The sequence below is a fragment of the Genypterus blacodes genome, unplaced genomic scaffold (genome assembly GCF_046128005.1).
Source record: "Genypterus blacodes isolate CSIRO-AG114 ecotype Tasmania unplaced genomic scaffold, CSIRO-AGI_Gbla_v1 ptg000438l_1, whole genome shotgun sequence".
In the NCBI taxonomy this organism is placed as follows: Eukaryota; Metazoa; Chordata; class Actinopteri; order Ophidiiformes; family Ophidiidae; genus Genypterus; species Genypterus blacodes.
In genome coordinates, this window is record NW_027467208.1 from 675,263 (window position 1) to 698,049 (window position 22,787).

General features: G+C 46.4%; 3 protein-coding genes across 3 annotated transcripts; 2 read left to right on the plus strand and 1 right to left on the minus strand.

Annotated features, from left to right (window-relative positions):
* Nucleotides 1–77: 77 nt before the first annotated feature.
* gsk3aa (glycogen synthase kinase 3 alpha a) lies at nt 78–9,550 on the plus strand. The gene is made up of 12 exons (XM_076139412.1): nt 78–396; nt 3,318–3,403; nt 3,505–3,606; nt 3,699–3,782; nt 3,899–4,009; nt 4,120–4,250; nt 4,525–4,729; nt 4,863–4,958; nt 5,051–5,237; nt 5,476–5,553; nt 5,949–6,625; nt 6,656–9,550. Exons 1-11 carry the CDS (start codon nt 222–224, stop codon nt 6,005–6,007), a joined length of 1,314 nt encoding a protein of 437 aa, XP_075995527.1. The 5' UTR covers nt 78–221; the 3' UTR covers nt 6,008–6,625; nt 6,656–9,550.
* A 2,832-nt stretch (nt 9,551–12,382) lies between these two features.
* On the plus strand, nt 12,383–15,173 carry LOC142989586 (zinc finger protein 706). Its single transcript, XM_076139151.1, has 4 exons — nt 12,383–12,467; nt 13,647–13,790; nt 13,962–14,087; nt 14,237–15,173. Exons 2-3 carry the CDS (start codon nt 13,656–13,658, stop codon nt 14,055–14,057), a joined length of 231 nt encoding a protein of 76 aa, XP_075995266.1. The 5' UTR covers nt 12,383–12,467; nt 13,647–13,655; the 3' UTR covers nt 14,058–14,087; nt 14,237–15,173.
* A 103-nt stretch (nt 15,174–15,276) lies between these two features.
* On the minus strand, nt 15,277–21,993 carry bmp8a (bone morphogenetic protein 8a). Its single transcript, XM_076139150.1, has 7 exons — nt 20,509–21,993; nt 18,230–18,422; nt 17,954–18,102; nt 17,332–17,511; nt 17,136–17,215; nt 16,403–16,513; nt 15,277–16,060 (listed from the first exon to the last, which is right to left on the minus strand). Exons 1-7 carry the CDS (start codon nt 21,065–21,067, stop codon nt 15,911–15,913), a joined length of 1,422 nt encoding a protein of 473 aa, XP_075995265.1. The 5' UTR covers nt 21,068–21,993; the 3' UTR covers nt 15,277–15,910.
* Nucleotides 21,994–22,787: the final 794 nt, after the last annotated feature.

The following is a 22,787-nucleotide window of genomic DNA, read 5'->3' on the forward strand; positions in this document are numbered from 1 at the left end:
TTGTGAAACGCAGGGGCGCGAACTTGAACATCGGCTACTTGGAACTCCATCTCCCATGTGGCATTGCGGTCCACTTCGGTGTCTAGCAACAGCTATCTGCCCAGACAGCCGGCGGCAACGGGAGCGGTGTCTTTCCAACATTATTCGCTGTCGGATGTTTGATATTGACAGTCGCTTGGTCGTAAATAGTGAAACAACAACTCTGACCCCTGCGCAGAGATATGAGCGGCAGCGGGCGGCCCAGGACCAGCTCGTTTGCTGAGCCGCCAGGTGTTCCAGGAGCCGCTGCAGCGTCCGCTGGATCAGCCGCTGCCGTGGGGAGCAGCACAGGAAAGTCCGGGGTCCCGCAGGCCTCCGGCAGCAGCTCTTCAGGATGCTCGAACCTGAAGCTGACCAGTAAGTCGTAGTTCGGTTGCTTTTCGAAATTATACATCAACTACATTCTCCGGTTGTTCTGACTGTTCATGCATGCTTGTATTTTCTGTCACAACCCAGAGGAAAGTCATTGTTGCCTCGGATCACTGCCAACCATCATGCTAGCTTGCTAACTAGCTAACTAACGCTAGCCACTTGTTTTGTGTTTTCCTAGTTCCCCCTCCTGCCCCAATGATAGGAACCAAAGAGGCTTTAATTTAGGGTTATGTCGGGCTATACCGTGAATTATTATGTTATCTGACTTGTGAAGTAATGTGAAGTAACTAGTTAAAGGCTAGTTTGGCTGCCATGCCCGTGTGTTCAGTGTTCAGCTGCATAGATGAGCCTCTGTTGTTTCCTTGTGACCAGGCGAGATCCTAATCCTTAACTTCAGAGCTGCATTGTGATGTTTGTGGGTGTTGTTGTCCTCAGTGCGACATCAGTTGACGGCTTGGCTCGGCTCCAGGGGGGCTTCGGGGTGGGAAGTCTCTTTTCACAAGGTCACTTCTGGGGTTTAGCAGCAGGTGGCCCACGCCTGGAGGATGCAAGTGATGCACATCTGACACAAGGAGCAATTTATAATATGCCCCTTTATCATAGTAGTGCCAGATGTATGTAGAGGTGTGTCTGTGTGTGTGTGTCATGTGTGCTGGAAGTATCATCCATTAGAAGGCGTGTGACTTTGATATTAGAGCCCATACGGGAGGTCATTTCCAGTTCAAAGCAGTGTAACCTGTTTTCACTCCTGCTGCAGCGTAACAATCAGGCCCTTTTAAACCCAGAGGCAGTGGAATAAAGCCTAATGTTTAATCTGACTGATGGGTGTTTGAGTGGGAGATTAAACCATTTGACCAGATATGTTTAAGAAATGATGAGAGGATTTGAAATTGTGAATAAAGAGCAGATGTAAACTCACACAGTGTTGAGGATGTGCTGCCATTGTAAGCAGTGATGAGCCACCGTGAACCCTGGAAGGTATCTTGTGATTATTTGTCAGAGTAGTGATATTTAAATACTCCTATTTATCTAAGTAAGTGCTTTGGATCCGAATGTGGCATCTACATATTCACACTCCCAGCGTGACCTTGTTGGAGTTCAATATTTGCTTTGCCTTTCTAGGTTTCCATTGGTTGAATACCTGCATGGTTGCTGAAGTAGTTCCATCTATGTTCAGGTTGCCTTCATTACAGCAGCAGGTGTGACGAGCCCAAGGAGAAGATGACAAGCCCAGACATGTTTAGTCAGATCAGTGTAATGGAACATGTGAGGCCATGGCTGTGTGCTGGAATGACACTGAACAAGCAGAGTGGCTGTGTGTGTGTGTGATGCATTCTGTGCTCCAGGTCATTTGTGCAGGTGCATCAAGACCAGGTGCATCAAGACCAGGTGGATCTGACGAGTGCCACGTTCGGAATTCATTCATTGATTAGTTCATATTTGCGTCTTCTTTTAATGGTTACCTTTTCACTCGATGTCTGATAGAAGATCCCGTTTGGTAAAGGTGGCGTCTTTCTTCACCTGTACCTACAGAGGAGTGTGTGTTAGTGTGTTTCACTAAAGAAAACAACCAGGGGCAAAGTGCAAAATTGTCCCCATAGACTAAATGTTTGCTTCTGAAACTCAAATAAGGGTGCAGAACATTCCCTCTGTGTAGCTGAGCGTCATGTTTAATAGTCAAGAATGAGAAATTAGACTTTGATGTCGGTGCAGTTGAGATAAGAATGATGAAGTCCCTGGTTGATCCACCTGAGGAAGATGCAGTGCAGAGGAGGTTGGCTGTAATGAAGTGGTTCTGCCAGTAATCCCAGCAACTCTTCAACCTGACAAATAACTCATCCACCGGTTAAGATGTTGAGATTGTATTTCACTAAATTGACCCCAAGTGCATTTAAACAGGCAAATAATCTCTTTATTTGGCTGTGTGAGCAAAAATTGCCAGATTTTAAAAATAGACGAACTTGACCCCTGGTGTGCGTGCGTGTGTGTGTGTGTGTGTGTGTGTGTGTGATCACGCCTGACCGGGGCATGAACCCAGTGGCCGGCTTAGAGAACTCAGTGCCCGGGTCGCTCTGCAGGCATTACAGCCTCAACACGGTACAAGTGTAACAGATATCACCACGGCTCCAACCGCACCAACGCCACTTTGGTTGCTGATGCCAATTCACTGTGAACAGGGTGGAGACACACACACACACACACACACACACACAAGAGCAAAAGCTGCGGTTCTGATTCCACAGAGTTCATATTAGGTCATTATATTGTTGTGATAGCCAGCATGGTGAGTGTGTGTGTGTGTGTACATGGTGATGGTGGTAATGATAGAGCATGATGACAGCTAGATGCTCCATTATTCAAGCTCCACAGGGTTCCATAGGAAACTGTATTTCCCTGCTGCAGGCCACATGGAACAAGGTGACACAGAATCCAGGGGCTTGTTTTAGTGCTTTGTCAGCCTGGTGCATAGAAATACATCTGCTGCTGCTGCATAAGGTGGACCACAAAGTTACCAACCAGTCTGTGGTCGCTCTTATATATCCGGGCCTTTTCAGGGTTTAAATGCAATGCCGGCTTACTTTGTGATTTGATGTCATTTGGTCTTTTCTCTCTCTGGTTGATGAAGTCATTCAGACGCCTCTAAAGGTGCAAACTGCTTGGATTGAACAGTATTTTCAGAAAAAGGAATGAAAACCTCTCAAGGTTAGCTCAGGAGAAAGGAAGTGCCTGGCTGCTTTATTGATGTATAAATATGTTTTGAAGGCTTAAGTTGAGGTCCATTCATGAAGCCATTATGTCTCTTCTTATTCAAGCAGTGTCCCAGATGTTGAGGCTGACTTGAATTTCAGCGCCGTGTGTCGCGTTGACCCAGACAGACTGATAACTGTTTCCTCCCTGTTTCCTAGGAGACAGTGGGAAGGTGACGACGGTCGTGGCCACACCTGGGCAGGGACCGGACCGCCCACAGGAAGTCTCCTACTCTGACATTAAGGTGAGAGAGGAAGGAAACGAGGCAACAAATGGTTATTAGGTGGGAGGTGTTTGCTCTGGACTCGGTGATCTCATTGTTTCTCCTTTCTGAAAACCCTGCAGGTGATCGGTAACGGGTCGTTTGGTGTGGTGTACCAAGCACGGCTCATCGACAGCCAGGAGATGGTGGCCATAAAGAAGGTTCTGCAGGACAAGAGGTTCAAGGTACAGCAGGTCTTTGATTTTATGACGTTGGGCTCATTTCTCCTCACGCTCCGCTCTTCTCAACTCCCCGTTTTGTCGTCTGGCCTCTGCAGAATCGGGAGCTACAGATCATGAGGAAGCTGGACCACTGTAACATCGTCAGATTACGTTACTTCTTCTACTCCAGTGGCGAGAAGGTATTGGAATTGTACAGTGTACGCTTATCTGCAATCCACCTGGCAGTTATGGGTAAACAAAGCAACACATGCAGCTGTGTCATGGTGTCGCATTCTCTCTGTCCTGCGCTGTCCAGAAAGATGAGGTCTACCTCAACCTGGTGCTGGATTTTGTACCTGAGACTGTCTACAGGGTTGCCAGACATTTTAACAAGGCCAAGAGCATCATTCCTATTATATATGTGAAGGTAAATTTTCCTTTAGAGTGAAGTCCTTTTAATGAAGCTTTTCCATATTGTGATTTTAATGCCATTTTGACAGCATATACATGATCTGCTCTGGTTTGACTCTTCCTCAGGTGTACATGTACCAGTTGTTTCGCAGTCTGGCTTATATCCATTCCCAGGGTGTGTGTCACAGAGACATCAAGCCGCAAAACCTGCTGGTCGACCCGGAAACTGCCATCCTTAAGTTGTGCGACTTTGGCAGGTGAGCTGCAAGCGAGCGGTTTGGTTTCTTACCCACAGACTCCACAGGGGTTTGACCACAGCCTCTCTTGCATAAACCTTTGGTCATGTTTAGTGTTGCAGCCGTGTAGCGTTGCTCGGCTGATGTATTTCTCCAGTCGAGGGGGAATCGGGAGGATAAACGATGAATTCCACACCATTTGAAACACCTCACATTGTTTCCAGTCCCTCTGGACCTCATCCATGCTTGGCTGCAAACTCTGGTCCATTGATTTGGTTTCATCTTGTCTCCCCAGCGCCAAGCAGCTGGTCCGCGGTGAACCCAACGTGTCGTATATTTGCTCCCGGTATTATCGCGCTCCGGAACTCATCTTCGGCGCCACGGACTACACGGCAAACATCGACATCTGGTCAGCGGGGTGTGTGCTGGCCGAGCTGCTGCTGGGACAGCCCATCTTCCCCGGGGACAGCGGGGTGGACCAACTAGTAGAGATCATCAAGGTGTGTGTGGGGGTTTGTGTGTAGCTGATCTGAGGGTAGAGTGAGTTTATATTCCCTGTTGTCAATGGTGATTATCAAAGGAACAGATGGTGGGATGAGTGTGAACTACTCATACTCCATTCTCTATTTATAGGTGCTGGGAACTCCGACAAGGGAACAGATCCGAGAGATGAACCCAAACTACACAGAATTCAAGTTCCCTCAGATCAAAGCCCATCCATGGACCAAGGTAAAGGTTCTTTACTTGATTCCTTTCGTTCTTAAGCAGAGATGTCTCTTCTGTGGTCATGTGTTCTTGTAATGAACCTTTCTCTGTGTCAGGTGTTCAAGCCTCGCACTCCTCCAGAGGCCATCGCTCTTTGCTCCCGGCTGCTTGAATACACGCCCGCCTCTCGCTTCTCCCCACTAGAGGCTTGCTCACACGCCTTCTTCGACGAGCTGCGCCAGCCCAACGCGCGGCTACCCAGCGGCCGAGAACTGCCGATGCTCTTCAACTTCAGTACCACAGGTACGTACACACACACACAGACACACTTACAGCTCGCAGATATGCGGATACCACAGGTCCCCACAGAGAAGACTAGACCCTGACCTATTGACCTGTGTGTGTGTGTGTGTGTGTGTGTGTGTGTGTGTGTGTGTGTGTGTGTGTGTGTGTGTGTGTGTGTGTGTGTGTGTGTGTGTGTGTGTGTGTGTGTGTGTGTGTGTGTGTGTGTGTGTGTGTGTGTGTGTGTGTGTCTCTGCAGAGCTCTCCATCCAGCCTCAGCTCAACTCAACACTCATTCCTCCTCACGCTCGTGCTCAGGCGGCTGCTTCTGGTCACGGTGAGACACACTTCCTGTCTGCTATCCTGAATCTTATTCTTCATGTTATATTGTTGAAGTCGCTGAAAGTCAGTTTGGAGTATAATTAGGAACATCACAATTAACAATGTCCAAAAATACATGACTTGTCTGGTGAAGTCCTTGTCATTTCCAACATGTAGTGTGTGTGTTCTGACACTAGATGGCAGCACTTCACTGTAATGGCTACACAGTGCAGTTACTCATTAGTTGATTGGCTGCAGCTGTTTGATTGAGACGCACAGGTGCCCCAAATTAGTCACATGATCAAGAGAGGGCGGGGTCATCTTCATCACCAGGGGAGACAACAGAACAAATGTTAACTCCCCTCTCTCACTGAAGCTTGTGTCTGTTCCTCTTCCTCTTCTGTCCTGTAGATGGCACCGTCTCTGACTCGTCTCACAGCTCAGTACCAGGATCTCTGAACAGCATCTGAAGCAGCCCTTCACCTATCTGCCTGACAGCCTCATCGTTAGCTCTCGTTTCTCACACACACACACACACACACACACACACACACACACACAGAGACACACACACGCATACACACACACACGCATACACACTCACAGCTTTCCACAGTGCTGCTTGCTCTCCTCTTCAGTTACAGGCGTCCGTCTTAGCACAGTACATGCGTTGAACAAACAGTAGCTCTCTAGCTGAGTGGACTGTCACTAGAATGCGTCAGAGATTGTTTTACACACGTACACACACAGTTGTCTTAGTGCTGCTTGGGTGGTATGTGAAGGTTCAATAGTGGGGGCTGGTCCTCTGTAATATAACCTTTTCTTTTCTTTCTTTTTTCTTTTTTAAATCATTTTTTCCTTTTTGTCTTTTTAATTTGTGATTTATTTATTTGAGTGATCACAGAGCATTTTGTCTCTCGAGTTCTGAGAATTTTTAACCAATTCTTGATCGTTGTTCCATCGTTGTCGGTTCGGGGGGTGAAACAAACTCTGCCTGACGACACCAGGATCGGCCCTATGTAGGTCAGCGGAGGAAGATGAAGTCCCAATTTGTTGTGAGCTCAGGGCAGAGAAACGGCGGCGTTCAGGTTTGAATGAAACCTCAAACCGTTGTGAAGTTACCTGCTTAAGTGTTCCGGCTCCAGTAGAAAAGGCATCGGTAGCAGGTCCTAGTTATTGACCCTTTCAGGAAACGCGTAGTGTGTGTTCTTGCTTGATCACTTCTGTGCCTGTATTGTGTTAGCGGCTGCATTCACCACAGGCAGGAGACGCGTATGTTTGATGACCTTCCATGTATCGTACAGGACTGGAATCTGATCTAGCAGCCAAATGAGGGTGGGAGTGTGTTGCCTCGCTCCTCCTTATTCAGTATCTAGTTAGTATCTTCCTGTTGTCTCTAATGAAGTGGTCCTGTGTTGTCACTCAGCTCCCTGACCTTTCCCTGTTTTCACCCCTGGATCTCGGCTCCTTTACAGCTTTTAATCGTCGTTTTAAGATTTTTTTCCACATCCAGTAGGACGGAGGTATGTGGGAAAGGTTCATATGTCAAACATGCAAAGGAAAACCAGTTTGTGTTCATTACCACATGGATTGTTCTGTAGAATTCTGCTCAATTTGTATTGAAATTGGGCCTTTAATGGTATTCACTCCTACCGATTAGTCATTGGGCTGCTGAGCAAGGCAGCAGTTTATAGCTCATGTATGAAAACGTCCAACCTTAAAGCCCTGGACCCTAAGTACAGTTTGTCCCTTATTCATTGTCTGATCTGTTTCTAATGCTGATCTGTTCTCTGTAATAAAATTTGGAATTCCCTCTTAGTACAAAGATCCTTCCTGTGGTTGGTGCAAAACTCTCTCTGTATTCACTCCAGAAACTAGGGGAAGATAAATGCCGATGCTATGACTTAGGCTTCATAAAGCTATGATGGGTAAATACGTCTGTTTAATCATACTTTGTGTGTTTCTTAATTTATCTTCGGATGCTAGGCTGTAAATGATAGACATGTTGGTAACAGACAGACTGTCATTAGTCGGCTTCACACCATCGGCGTCAAACGTGGAAATTCAAAGCTATTTCCCCTTTTCCTTGTCAACAATAAGCTGCGTAGAAACAATAAAAAGGACTATTTTGTGCGAAACCCTCTCCGCTTAGGTTAAGTGGAAAATCAATAGATGTGAGCTGTAAACATAAACACAAAGCAGGGAAATTGCTTTTAGACAACTTTGTGCGTGCGTGCTTGTGAGTGTGTGTGTGTGTGTGGATGTTCAGTGTGTGCCAGGCTGAACATTCAGAGCAGCCAGTGTTTTAGACGTACACCAGTCAAGGATCCAGATCAGTAGGAAGCAGTCGTGGACACTTGAGTGTTAGTAGTGTAGTATATTAGATACTACAGTCCCACACCGCCCCCTGCTGTTTATTTTATTCTTTTAATAAGCGACGGGTTCTGCTGAGCCTCTTATCATGTTTTTATCCCGGTGCGTCCACATATTGAAGGAGAACAGATCCAGATAATTCTCTCTTCCTCTCTGTGGTTCTTCCCTTCCAAGCTGGCCACTCTCCCTCTCACACTCTGGGGTAGCGTTGCACAAATTTAGCTTTCTTCAAATGTTTAATTCCGTCCACGCCAGGGTGTCACGTCCACCATGTTCACACTCAGAGCTGTCAGCGTCACTGTAGCTATGAAAAGGTGTGAACGAGCCACATTGGTATGCTCACTGACTGACTGGCTGGTTGATCTTGTTCCCCCGGAAGCCGTGTTTGTCCCGTCCATCTCCTTCCTTATCGCACATGTAAATATCACTGATTTTTATTTTCCTCTTTTTACTTTTTATTACAGTGTTTCTACCTTATATCTCGCTGTCGATGAAGCCGTCTCCGTTTGGTTTGCCAGTTTTTGTAAATGTGTCTCTTCTCTGCAGTGTCCTTTACAATCCAACATGTAAATACTGCCCAGGGGGGAAAAAGGGGGGAAAGAAACCCACCTACCGCTTTCCTCTCGTGTTTGTTGATGACGTCTCGCTCTCTTCCTCTTTCCTGTCGTCCAGTAAGAATTGTAAAGAAGCCGTCTTAACTCGGCTCTCCTCCCCATCCGGTCCTCTGTAGCGCCACCTTATCTCATGATTTCTTTTAGGGGTTCTGTTCCAAAACGCTCCGTATGTTCCATCTCTGACTGAGGCTTCAGGGACGCGTACCACTTCTGTTGTCTAACGCATCAAGCTGTCATTTATTTTACTAAGGACTTAAGTTGGCTACTGTCACTTAAAATTGCCATGTTTTTTTTATTTATTTTGACTCTATAGATCACTATTTCTGTCACTTATCACATTTTGGAACAGAGCTTTTCATGTGTGTGTGTTCTGACAGAATGTAATGTATTTATCCTGTGCAGTATTGAAAACCTGACTTGGCTACATGTCACTTGAGTAATATAAAAAGTGCTTAGCTGGATGAGAAATCCCACGTTTATCTGCAGCTAAGTACTCAACATGGGCATTTTTATATTACAGTATATTAATATTTTCTGTATGGAGTTCAGAATTACTACTAATGATCACAAGATGGCAGATTTGTGTAGCGACTGTGGCGGTGGGCCACCTATCAGCTCTGTGTGTGTGTGTGTGTGTGAGAGAGAGAGAGAGTGTGAGTGAGTGTGTGTGTCAGACAGAGACCAGGCTCATGACCGACTGTTTCTCATCAACAGGATTTCAAAAATTGCACTGTGCTCTGCATTTTTGAACTCTTTGAAGCCTCTTGTGTAATAATTTCCTCCTCTTTGTGAGAAAGCACTGTATCACTTTTTGTCTTTCAGATTTTTTTTTTTTTTTTTTTGATATTTAGTTCCAATGCTGTTACCTCTGCTGTCATTCTGCTCTAATGGACTGACACGTTAGGGTGATGGAGGAAGAGAGGGAAAAGGAGAGAGAGAGAAGGAAAAACAAAACATCCCCTCTGTCTATGTTCTGTGTGTGTATGATATGGACTCATATAATAAAGTGATGAAACTGTGTTCAGATGTTTGGTGTGTGTCACTTAGTTGAGACCTCAATCTAGAATCTTAGGGGTTCCAGTTGTGACCCCTGCATGTTTCCTCACAATTACAGATGCATTTGTGTATGTTGCTTAACATCAGGTCCCTTGTGATGAGGATCCCTGCTTGGACTGAAGGGAAAGACTCGGCCTTCCCCCCAGCCCAGGAGCCTGCAGTGTGTAATATTCCCATTACATTAAGTATGTTTAGTCTGGAGATACAATCTCAGCCCCTCACCCAATGTAAACCAAGTGCAGGATGGTTAAATTGACCAGAACCTCGACTGGTTTTACTATTAACTACATGAACATTAATCTAACTTGATCCTCACAGACTGTGTTGTTGTCCTCGGTAAGATCGGCCACAGAACTCCACATAGAAACACCTTAACTGCACTCAAACCCAGAAACCTTTATAAAATGATGGGTTCCTGTTTTAATTTGGGCTTTGCTGCCATCTAGTGGACTCTTTGCTCTTTACTTCAGCTCTACAGAACCTGCAGGTACTGATACGTGATTTATACCGTATGGACCGCCACTGTTAGAAGTGTGTCAAAGTTGTTGATCCAACCTTATAGCATGCTATTTATCTGTCTGCGTGTGCGTTGTGTCATTCTCTTATGTTTCCTAGAACTATATAGCGTGACGTCATCCCTATCGTTGCCGGGGGTCGTCAATTACGTCATATTTACGCCTAATTTACTAATTTTCCCGAACGGAAGAGTCTGCTAACGAGAGACTGTTGCAGACTTTAGCTCTGTCGCTGTATTTAAAGGGACTTTCCATAGTTTTCGAGCAGCGGCGACATGGATAGCGACCCTTTCATCAGCCAACAGGTACGTTTATAACTTTTCTTGTCCATTTTAGTCTTAATTAGACTTTGCGGTTCGGTATTTACAGAGTCGTGTTGTGTTTCACTGGCGGTAATGAAGCCAAAACGCGTTAATATATCAAAGATATGGATTAATACGTTCATTATGTGATCAATTGACGAATCGCGACGATTAGTTTTTTATTAAATGAATGAAGGTGAAGTGAGATAGGAATGATTTCTTCAAGTGTTTGGTCAAAGTGTGTATGAAGGAACTGTTTAGTTTTGTTTTGCAGAGGACCATGCAGACCAACCACAGCCTCTGTTACCATGATGAGAGCTCCTCTGACCAAAGCTCATCCTCCTCCTCCTCCGCTGATGATGATGATGAGAGCTCCTCTGACCACAGCTCTTCGCCTGATGATGATGATGACGGCTCCTCTGACAAGAACATCTCCTTCTCCTCTGTTGTCTTCTCAGCTCCTACTTCACCTCTTTCAGAGACACAGGAGTGGATTCCAACTGAGGAACCCACCGAGATCCTCCAGAGGCTTCCTCCTCTCAGAGCTCCTCATGAAGTCCCCACCAGAGCCTCTGTGGAAACCCCTCAGAGGTCCCCCCCGAGGTTCCCTTCCATGGATTCTAAGAGTAAAAAGTATAGTGACTTGTACTTTGGTGGTCCATTACCAAGGTGGGTGAAGAACATCCGTGCTATCCTGGCTGAGAGGAACAGGCAGCGTGCTTACAGGAGAGCTGATGAAGGAAGTGATCAGCCTCCATGTAAACGCAGATCTGTGGCATCCACCTGGTCAATTTATACTAACTGTTAATGTTTATGTAGTGTCACTGCCATGAATTGAATCAATCCAGTCAACTAGAGTAAAGCATCCAAGGCGCGTTTTGCTCATCGGGTTCAATGAAAACTTTCATGGTGCTGTCTCTGTTTCCCCTGGAGGAAGCCGGCCCTGAGTGAACACAGGCTGAGGAAGGGAGATGTCAACTCCTTCATTCTCCTACCCTGACCTTTGTTAATGGTTACTAGAAAGCCAGCCTGACAGGTAACTGCCACCTCACCCTCATCCATCATGATGTCAATGTGTCAAATGTGACCTCATGGATGATGACATATTTCATCCAACCCTTTGTTCCCCGCTGCAGGGGAGGCTGGATAATGATGTCATCCTTTGCACGCTTTAGTATGTGTGTGTGTGTGTGTGTGTGTGTGTGTGTGTGTGTGTGTGTGTGTGTGTGTGTGTGTGTGTGTGTGTGTGTGTGTGTGTGTGTGTGTGTGTGTGTGTGTGTGTGTGTGTGTGTGTGTCAACTGGAATGATTTCATCAACAACTGAATAATGTCATCATGGGGATCGTATTACTATTATGCTATTCACATTACTATATTTGGTAAAATAACAAATATAATGTAGATGAAAGGAAAAGCACCCTGTGCAAATGCAGGAATTCTTAACAATGTTTTTTTTTGCAAGTTTGGAGGAATGATGCTGATTGTATTGATGGACACACGGCCGTGCATGCTCTTCGCTTCCAACATAAGATATTTGTTAATGCACTTTGTTTATTATGTACTATGTATACAAATGTTTTGATGTGCAGATTGTTAACGGTTTCACATTTTAAGCAATTTGTCTGATTTTGTCTAAGTCTTTGTTTTTACTGTTCTTTAATTTCTATTATATATATTTTTTTATTGAAGAAAGAATTTGACATGACAATATGCATACAGGGGACAAGGGACATTTTGGTGTTTTTACATTTAGTTTTGACTGTTTTCTGTTCAAAATGCAGTTGTCAAAATAAAATGAATTACACAAAATGGACAAACTAGGCCAGTGTACTTATTATATATAGTATGATATCAAATAAATGCTTATACATAACTAAACTTCGGAGTTGCATCAATTCCTAATCGACCCCAGATGGCTGATGGAGCTGCAGTTCCTCATCCGGGTCGTTGAGTGGCGCTGTTTTTTTCCTTAGCAGCTGTTGAGCGCTGTAACCCTTCTCTGAACTTTCCTCTGGCTTTTCAAACTGAGAACGAGTCCGACAAAAGAGCGAAGAGAGACACATCAGCCAGGTAATGAGCCGCACAGTCGGCCTGTTTGTTGTTGTTTAAACGTTTCAACACACATTCTTGTGAGTTAATGGCCGCTTGTGGTCGACGCCGCTTGTATAACTTTAGCCCGTTAGCCGTGTGTAGCGCTGTCTGTCGGGGTCACATTTAAAGCTTCTGTAGTAGCTAAACGAGCTAATGGTGCTAGGCGAGGCGGCGCCGGGTGACGAAGGCCTTCCTGCTCCATCACAGCACTTTAGCTCTTTATTACCTTTTCTATATTAATAATAGTTGATAAGTGGTGGGAACCGACGCGTTTAGTTAAATAGTATCTATTTTAATCGCGAGTAACAGTTTCTAACTCGGTCTAAGCTGACCTACATGGTAAACATCGTACAGCAGCTGTGCCGGGACTCAATGCTAACATTAGCTTCACTTGCCGCAATGTCTTCCAACAAAGTTTATGAGCTAATCCGCGCAGGCTAACGTTGCGTTCAGGCTCACCGCACTGTGATGCGTTTTTGGGCCACTGTGAACTCTGCAGCGGTGTGTTGGTGGCCAGACATTCAGATACAACGGGTATTGTTTATGAATACTGAAGATGCTAACGTGAAAAGGGTCATGTTATCATCTGGTTATTGGATAAAACTCAATTCTGAATGTATTTTCAGACTTGGACGAACTTTGTTGTCATCCAAGCTATACATATAGTGTACGTTCGAATGAAATGACGTTGCAATTGGCTCACCGGATAGTTAAATTTACAGCAGAAAAAACTAAAGGAATAACGTAGGTATAAATATATACTGTACCAAACATATAAACAAATTCTTGTAAAACAGGATGCTAAGAGTAGGGTAAATGCTATGCTACCTAGATTGCACCGAATAAACTAAATGATTGTACTTATAATAGATATAAATATTAGATATAAAATATAATATGTAAAATGAAATTGTTACATACAATAAATCAACGGTGTCCATAAAAGTCTCGGGTGTGGGGGTATTTGTTTTTGTAGATATTATGACGCTAAATAGCAGTAAAGCCCCTCAACCATGTGCATAATCATAATATTCCATCATATCCAGATAATGTCTCTAAGATGGCTTGTTTCTAGTTTAATAGCCACTTCACCCATGAGGCGGCACTCTGTATGCACAGGTTAAGTGATTTCTTCTTCTGTTGTTTTATATTTGGTAGCTGAGGGCGATGGCTCGTGGACAGCAGAAGATCCAGGCCCAGCAAAAGAACGCCAAGAAGGCCGCAGATAAGAAGAAAGGTGCTGCTGCCGACCAGAAGACTGCAGCTAAGGCGGCCCTGGTCCACACCTGCCCCGTCTGTCGGGTGAGTCAAGACGCAAACAATTAACGCTTCCCTTTAATGATTCAATTCAACTTTATTTATACAGCAAAGGTTATCTCAAGGCACTTTACATACAGAGCGTTTAAAGAAGCACTCCCCCGTCTTCATTATCACTTGGCAGCTCATCCTCATCACTTTCTCCTCTTGTTCCAGACGCAGATGCCGGACCCGAAGACGTTCAAGCAGCACTTTGAAAGCAAACACCCCAAGTCCCCCATGCCTGCAGAGCTGGTAGACGTTCAGGCCTAAGGAACCACTCAAGGACTCGGCCACCTATAGGTGCGTATGATGAAGAGTAGAGTCTGTCCTCACTGAGCACAAACTGAAGCTCAGCACCTGTATATGTTTGGATTAAAGCTGTTATGGTAGTTTTGTAGCTAAATGATCTAAATCAGTGAAGTGACCTTATTCTATATTATTACTTACAGATACTGAATGACCCTGGATTAAACTTTGCATCGTGCGCCAGAAGGATGTTGACAAACACTGGGACCCTTTGGTATTAATGGACAGTATGGTTGTAATGGGTTACAGGGGGGTGGATGGCTGTACAGTATGTGCTGTGTACATGTGTGGGTGTGTTTGTGTCAGGGAACAAACCAATAACTAAGAACGCAGTACACCAGCACCCCTTTTTATATTTATTGTGTATAACTACCTTGCTATTGGAGAGGGGGGAAGAGAACAAGCATGTCTGCCAGCTTACACTGAAGAGAATTACCTGCAACTAAACATTCTAACAACATTAATATGTAGAACAACTGGGCCCGAGGTGAGTTTACATCATGCAGGCGGCTGGTGTTGATCTCTGGTCCGTGTGGTTGATCGGCACATTCCAGGCCCCTGTCATTCATGTAACTCATGCTCACAGGTCACGTCTTTATTCTTTTATTTGAGCTGAAGATTAGTTGACTAAAGATCCCAAACCCGCACCTAAATCAAGTAATTCCAGAAACAAACGGGTGTTAAAGGGGCGATCCTGTCCAGAGATGTAACCTTTATTTGGTCCAGTTCCAGCTTTGCCTCTCAGTGCTGCTTCACTCAGTTACACTTTAAACAGAAACCTCATGTCTGTGTTTTTGCTTTAAAACAAATGAATCAACAATCTCCTCAGTCATATTTCACTAATCAAATCTCTGCAATAACACATCTGTCCCACTCTGTTTGTGTAAAGTTTGTCAGGGCCGGTCTGAGAGTTTCAACATTTAATCAAGTATCTGCCAAAGTGATAAAAAGATGACTCCCTGTTTTGGTTCCTCAGATACGAGCGAGCCTCCGAAAGCTTCACTAACATTTCACTGTCCTTTTTGTTTTTTTTATTTCTTTTTACCCGATTAAATAAATTGACCGATGTATTTAACGTGACGAAGCTTCACCGCTGATTTGTCCTCTTAGGTGCATGAAAACAACCTGCACGCATGAAGGAGGTTAGTGTCTAGAATGGAACGTGTTTACAACTGTAGGATTTAAGAGTTCAACATGCTTGGTTTGGTTGTTTATAAAAGATGCTGAGTTTGGGGCAAAAGTGAAATTCAATACAGAGCTCAGAAGAATTTCCAGCTGTGTAATTTTATTATAAAATGTGGAGTGCAACAGTAACTACTTAAACTTTGAGACAATTGTACAAAAATTCACAAATGCAAATCCATTGTAGCTCTATCACAGCTCCTCTGTGTAAACAAAGCTGGCAGTATCATCTCTATATGTTTATGATAGGAGTGCTTTCATTTAGTCTAATGTATAGCTTAGCAAGAATCTCTGCTATCCAACGCAATAAGAACAATGTGACTGAATCTGAAAGACATTCTGTCTGCACAAACTGCAGCATTTTAACTTAACTTTGTGCTCTTAAATATTTAGTGAAGTACAGAAACTTGGGTGTGTTTAAAAACTTAATTCTTGACATTTCTGAGCATACATTTGTGGCACTTTTCCTCATTTGGTGCAGTTAGAGCCCAAGTTCCATCAGGAGCATTAATATACAGTCAACCCTGAAATACCAAAGAGATAAAGAAGAGGCATCGGTGACCTTTGACCTTCCCGGAGCCAGAGAGGAACGCCGGTCACAGATCGCTCCTGTCACTGCGAGGGACGATCAAACCTCATAGACAGCCGCAGTTCTTCACCACCATGTTGCGGTGCTTCTTGAGGATGACGTTGTTGTTGTCGTCATAGAAGAGGACGGAGATGGGGCTGAGCTTGGTCGGCGCGCAGCACGCCTTCGGCACCTCGTCCGGCTTCAGGAGGTGAACCTGCCCACACACAACAGACCGGAAGGGGTTAATACTCACAGTTAACACATTTAGCCGAAGCTCTCAAACTGTCGGGGGTCTTGATTGTACTGGTGTGGCAAACATTTCACTGGGTAAGTAAAGAGATGCATTGAAACACAATTTTAAGAATAAGATTGCCACATTAGCACTTTCCTAACTAATTTGTAAGTATGAAAAATCTAAGGCTCCATTTTCCTGCATGCAATAAAATGCTATCTCAGTTTGTTACACATGCTTTTGTCTGTACCGTCCCATGGAAAATCAAGTTACAGATAGAAATTGGAGGTTGCAGAGATAACAGAAGTGTGATGTGACACTGACCACTTGTTGGATGAGGGCGTGGTTGGTGGCGTTCATGCAGGAGTCCAGCGGGTAGAAACACTCTCCATGACAGTAGTAGGCAGAGTAGCCTGTAGGTGCCAGAACCCAGTCCTGACCAGAACACACACACACAGTATAGACCTGTCACTATGATATCTTTACACTGTTTATCAAGTTAAGTCCACATACCCATAAAACACTTAGTCAGTCCCTATTCCACCCTAATGTGACATTGTTACCATCATACTTTGTTGGATAGAAAAAACAAAATATAGCATAATGACACAAACAGCCTATCAGGAGGAAACATGAGGTATGAGGTTAGTTTGATATATTTTAAAGGCAGTTGGTGATGTTTTCAGACGGAGAGAAAAAGTAATCAGAGTGCAGCTTCACTGTGGCTGTGAGTTTGTGGTTCAGATCTGAGTGAGACGTCTCAACCTAATAGACGCACACAAGTCCATGAATAGATTTAAAGCCAAGCACCGGGATCTTCAAATCCACCAGCAGACTTAGCCTGAGGTCAGGGCCGGGGCATCAGAGCAGGAGAGAGAAGCACTTAAGCTTCCACAGCTCACTGAAGGAAAGTTCAGGTGTTTTTAGGCCAGCAAAGCAGAAAGATGTCCTTCAAATTCAACCCAAGGTTTAGATGTAATGTTGAATAAATGTAACACTGTCTACAAGAACTAAAGACTCTGTAGGTTGATTAGCAAATCTGGATGAAGCCGCTCACCTTCCACCCCAGGTCACTGAAGCTGACGTACAGTTCGTGCTTCTTACACGCCTGGCGTCCGCTGTTAGCATGGCTGTGGTCTGTAGGAGACAGAGAGGGACAGGATCATTGCTTTGTGTGTTTACAGGCAAATGCTGTTTTCAAACATAAAACATTCTTTTTCTGATATTTAGTGAGCGAGTGTCATAAAGGTTACCATGGATACTGGGAACGGGGAGGTCGTATTTGGGCTTTTTCTTGCGGGGGTGTGGCTTTACGGCGCGCGGGGGCCGACAGGGGATCTGACTCTCCCTGAAGAAGGTCACCATGAAGGGCTGCTTGGAGCGAGGACCCCGACGGCCCACCAACCCAATCCAGCCGGCAGAGAGGGAGCGGTCTGAGTGAGAGAGAGAGAGAGAGAGAGAGAGAGGGGGGATGGAGCACATTAGAAGTGATTAAACACAAACCACCGTATGGAGCTCAGCCACAAGCCTCAGTTTGGTTTAATGAACTCTATTTCTGTTCTGTCATTAGACGAGCCTGTGAGGGAGTGGAACCAATCATAGGAACCTGAAGTCAAATGTGAAACGGACAAAAATAATTTGGAAAGCCTTGTGGTGCAGTCAGAGCTCCAATTTGTCGTCTTTGGTTCAAAGCGGTTAGGAAAATGTTGCTGTTTAGCTTTGTTGCCCTCTGCTTGAGTACAAGAGAAGCAGACGTCACAGTGACTCACTCCTATCTACAACCTGCTGTTTAGGGTTCCCTTCCAGTTGCTGTTTTGGTTTGGATTGTGTGTTCTCGCCTACTCGTGTACAGGTTTAAGCTATCACTCCACCCACCCTCCTCCGTCTCCACGTAGAGCCGGATGCCCAGGTTGCTGCGGGGGTGGAGCAGCCATTGGTTGGAGGCCGAGGTGACGTCGAAGGCGAGCCAGCCCTCCTGACCTGCAGGCACCGACTGGATGTCCAGCAGCACCAACTCTGGCTCCCTGCAGTACAGACACACGTTAGTCTGGTTTAGATTAGTTTGACTCTAATTCCTGTCACAGAGGAAGGAGGTAAAGTGTATTAGGTGTGTAAACGTGGTGACTAATATGCTGAAAGAAGAGCGTGAACCTGAGTCTGTTCTCTCGTTTGATCTCGTAGACGGAGATGTGCAGCGTGCGGTTGGCCCTCTGGCCCAGCGTCAGGGTCTTATAGATGCGAAACTCCGCCGCCGTCACCGTTTCACCCTGAGGTAGAGGAGTCAGGTCGAAGCGAAACTCCTTCCAGTACGGACGGGGATGCAGGAGGTCGCGCTCCTGTTCCACTGTGGGAGGACAAACAGAGATAAGGGCGTGACCTCTCTACTAATGAGCTGATTCTCTCACAATGCAACAATACAGTCATCAAGCAGAGTAATGACAGGCAAAATGTTTCACTAAATCAAGAGGAAAAGCTCCTTTGTGCCTTGGATCAATCCCACAGAGTTAAACAACAGCAACACTGTACTGTACTGTGATGAACGCTTCAGCTGGACTGAGTCACTCATAGTGGAAACGAGTCAGAGGGGACAGGCAGCGTCAGATCAAAGCAGATGTGAGGAGACAATGCTTCACATACTGGAGCCACTCGTTTGACAGCAAAGGAGCGGTGAGAAAGAGCCAAGAAAAGGAGGAGTGTGAAGGAGCGGAGGAGATGAGAGCACAGGGAGATGAATCAGTGGAAAGGAGACGGAGCTTTATCCAAACGCTGCAACTCCCTGAGGAGCGAAGGCCTGCCTGGTTCTTAAAGAGGAGGATTCTGATAGAGAGAACTTGGAAAAAGCAACTGTCAAAGATGAGAGTCGTAGTAGTGGAAGTACAAAGAAACAAAGATGGAAGTGGAGAGAAGCAGGAACCCTTTAACCTGACCCAGCTGCACACCAGCAAATATAACAGAACCAAAAACTATAAACATGAAACTGGAGCTCTGGTCACACACACACGCACACAGATTGGGGACACCAAGGACAGGACCAAGATTGGAAGGGTGCACACGTATGGGTACACACACGCTGCGCAGTAATTAGAGACACTAAGTGCCCTGAACCACAGCAGCTGCTCCTCACACACACCACTAATTGCAGGCCTGCGTTTTATTTATAGCCTCGCTCCCTCCGCATCTCTCTCTCCCTCGCCGTGTGTCAGTGCCTTTTGTAATTCCAAGCAGCTGTGTCTTCCCTCCCTTACACATGTGTAGGCACGCACACACACACACACACACAGGCGTTCGATTCGATTTAGGCTTTTTATTTGATTAGGAATGAGACTTTGGCGCCCGCAGCGTTTCCGGTTCTCTTCTGCATTCTGAGAGCTTTCTGTCCCTCAGCCCTCAGATGTGAACACACTGAGCTTTCATGTGAGCGTTTTACCACCAAACGAGAAAGAGAAACTTGTGATTACTCCTATAAATGTCTGCTGGCACGACCGGACGCCTGCTCTTTACAGGCATTAGTCACTTTTGTGTACAAAACAGTGACGGTCGCGAGGCTGAAGCTGTGTGTTTGCACAGTGACCAGCGGCAAATTCCTGCCTCTGCTTTTTCTCCAAAAGACAGCATTTAGAAAAGAGAGACCCTTCATTTCATGCCAGTTCACGTGAGGAAATGGCGTTTCCCATGGCGACGCTGGGGCGGCCTGACGAGTTCTTACCAGGGAGGAAGGAAGCCATTTAGGAGAGGATGTTTAATTTTTATGTCGGACAGATAAGCTGTGACACACACGCACACACGCACACACACACATACACACACACGTCAGGTCACATTTCTATCTTCTTCTTAAGATCTCTTCTGCCAGTAGATTCTATAGATCCTCTGCCTCTCGTTACGTTCACCTCTTTGATCTTTGACCTCTGTCCTCGCCGCAGACATTCTCCGTCCCTCCCTGCAGTGTTTGGGTACAGCAGCAGAGGGACATGTTGTCCCCAGGGTGGTGGATTTAGGAATGCTGGGCTGGAATTCTAACCTTCCACTACAGATCCTCCATGCAGACGTCTCTGAGCGGGGAGACGACTCACTGCAGAGACGGACAAACTAAAGAGGGACACCAGGGACACCTCTGCTGCTGAGCCTCCAGTGCTCGCTCGCTAAGAGGAGTCTTTCTGGCTTCTGATGGTCTCTAGAGGACGCTCTTGTCTCGCTCGTACACATTTCTCCTTAGATCTTCTCAAACAGAAAAGTTTCCCAGGCAATAGAAAACGTTGCATAAAACTGTAAAAGCTAAGACTAAGCTAAGAGTTTCCCTCACTTTACTTTACTGTAAGATAATAGTTTGAAACAAAGGAAAACACTTTATGGTAAGACGTGGAAGGGGAACAGAACAGTTTGGCTGAAGACCTGAAGTGTGTTCTGTTGTTCTGTCTTTGTTTACTCACCCAGGTTGACGAAGCTCATCACCGTGTCGGCCTCGCTGACCACCGTCCCCAGCGGAGGTGTGTGTGTGCTGAGGGTCGGCAGGACGGCGTGGTTGGCGTGACCCAGCCCCTCCGCCCCGGTGACCTTCCCCATCCTGAGCCCGGTTCCCACAATGCCGTTCCCCTCATCCTCCCCCTCGGCCGACATGGCGTGGTAAAGGTCGAGCATGAAGAGAGGGGCGGAGGACGGCGGGCGGAGCGGCGGGTGCGGCCTGGGTCGCCCCGGCAGCCCCAGGATGGACAGGATCTCCTTCTGCATCTCCTTCTTCTCCCGCCCGCTGAGCCGGCGGAAGCTGGAGTGGACGACGGCCTCGGCCTGCTGGCTCCACAGGCAGAGGGAGAGCAGGAGCAGCAGGGGCAGCAGGAGCAGCGTCCTGGCCTGGAGGAGAGGACGGCGGGGGCCAGAGGAGGAGGAGGAGGAGGAGACGCTGCCTCCATGGCCGCCATGCTGCTGCTGCTGCTGCGTCCTGCTGCAGGAACAGGAGGAGGTGAAGGTGCTGCAGCTCTGCTCTAAAGTCATGACTCTGCTCTTTCTTCCCTTCCCTTAGTTTTGACTCTTCACAGGTTTCTTGATTTAAACTTAGACAAACTGAGAGATTTGCTCCTCCGAGTGTTTGCTCCTCCCGTCTTCTCCACCGCAGACAAATGCAGACTACTTGAGCCTGATGTGCTGAGGAGAGGAGAGCGATGTGTTTACTGACTTAAACTGCCTCTGTTTATCTCTCCCTCCCTCCTCGCCTTCCTCTCTCTCTCCCCCTTCTACCTTCTCTCAGCTTGCAGGGGGGGAAGAAAACCCAGCGTCTCCTTCACCTCTTCTCCTGCAGCAGAGGGAGCAGAGATAATGAGAGTGAGGACATAATTACTGAGCTTTTTGATGTGTTTGAATATAGACAAACAATGTCCCTGTGGAGAACCGCTCTCCTGCTTTGAACTCGGGACGGAAAAGCAATTTCAGCGACGACCGGGTGCCGAGGAAATTGGAGCGAAATGGGAGAGCGATGTGATCAGGAGCGGCTCCCGGGCCTCCCTGACCTTATGGGGAAGACGGTGACGAGGGTTCACACCTGCAGGGGTTCATGTCTCAACCACAGGAATCTCCCTCCGCCGCCGGGCGAGCGCGGCTCCCCTCCCTCCGTCCACGGCTGGAAGCTCTTATCCACTTATCCTCCAGCACTCATTCATTCATTCAAGCTGCTTCCTCCCACACGCCTCTCCACTTCCAGATGTTCCATAATCCGACGCACTTTAAAGAATAACTCCAATTGATGGTAATCCCCGGGAAAGGCCTTCTTTAATTATTAATCCGCAAGGCTTCTGCTTCACTCCTCCGCTCGGACCGTGTTAACGTGTGAGAGCGGAGCTGCGAGTGGTGTGTGTGTCCTGAGTGCGTCCACTGTATGAAGCTGTGGTGTGTGTGTGTAGCAGCTGAACAGGGAGTTTCCCCTCACAGCCTCCACCTCTCCTTTTCTTTCAAGTCCTAAACATTCTCTCTCTCTCTCTCTCTCTCTCTCTCAAAAGCGCCAAAGTTTGGAACACTTGTGTTTCTGAGTGTGAAATACTTGTATCTTTGAATAAGGTGCGTCTTTCTGATCATTCATTATATTTCAAACACACACACACACTCGTCTCCAGGAACTCTTTTTCCTTTCCTTGGCTTTTTATTTCACAGATAATTCAGAATCTTAACAGCTCGTTCTCTGAAGGGGCAGGTTTCCTCTGAGCTGTGAACCGGAGCCGGCCAAAAGCAAACATGCCGAGTGTGTGTGTGTGTGCGCGTGTGTGTGCGCCTGTGTGCACAAACGTTTGTGGAAGGGAGAGCAGTAAGTAACTCAGATGCCAGCCTGTGTGTGTGAACGCCCGGCTTCAAAGCACAACGGCACTTGTGGAGTCTTTGATGGGCCGAGGAATACTGACCGGCCCGAAGTGACCGCGGGTAAGTTTGTCCCGGGCCAGAAGAGTTCCTCAGCAGGACTCAGCTCATGTTTTCCTTTTGTCTGCATAGTGGCAACGTTTGGAATTCTGTCTGGAGAGATAATGGGGGAGAGGAGTGCGAGACGACGAAGAGGAGGAGGTGGAGGAACGGAGAGGAGTGAGATAAGTGAAGGGCAGAGAAGAAAAGCAACAGGATTGTGGGGAACACGGTGGCCTTGAAAACACACAAACTGGAGAAGAGGGAAGAATTCCATTCCTATGGAGAGAGGACGCGGCCATCAGAGAGACGTCTGATGAGAGACGGAATG

Excerpts from the sequence above, each read along its gene's own strand:
- gsk3aa (XM_076139412.1), top strand. The coding sequence starts at position 222 with ATGAGCGGCAGCGGGCGGCCCAGGACCAGCTCGTTTGCTGAGCCGCCA. Across the intron at positions 397-3,317 it reads CTCGAACCTGAAGCTGACCA|GAGACAGTGGGAAGGTGACG; the intron begins GTAAGTCGTAGT and ends CCTGTTTCCTAG. Across the intron at positions 4,959-5,050 it reads AAGCCCATCCATGGACCAAG|GTGTTCAAGCCTCGCACTCC; the intron begins GTAAAGGTTCTT and ends TCTCTGTGTCAG.
- LOC142989586 (XM_076139151.1), top strand. The coding sequence starts at position 13,656 with ATGGCTCGTGGACAGCAGAAGATCCAGGCCCAGCAAAAGAACGCCAAG. Across the intron at positions 13,791-13,961 it reads ACACCTGCCCCGTCTGTCGG|ACGCAGATGCCGGACCCGAA; the intron begins GTGAGTCAAGAC and ends CTCTTGTTCCAG.
- bmp8a (XM_076139150.1), bottom strand. The coding sequence starts at position 21,067 with ATGACTTTAGAGCAGAGCTGCAGCACCTTCACCTCCTCCTGTTCCTGC. Across the intron at positions 18,103-18,229 it reads AAACGAGAGAACAGACTCAG|GGAGCCAGAGTTGGTGCTGC; the intron begins GTTCACGCTCTT and ends TCTGTACTGCAG. Across the intron at positions 16,061-16,402 it reads ACGCCCTCATCCAACAAGTG|GTTCACCTCCTGAAGCCGGA; the intron begins GTCAGTGTCACA and ends GTGTGTGGGCAG.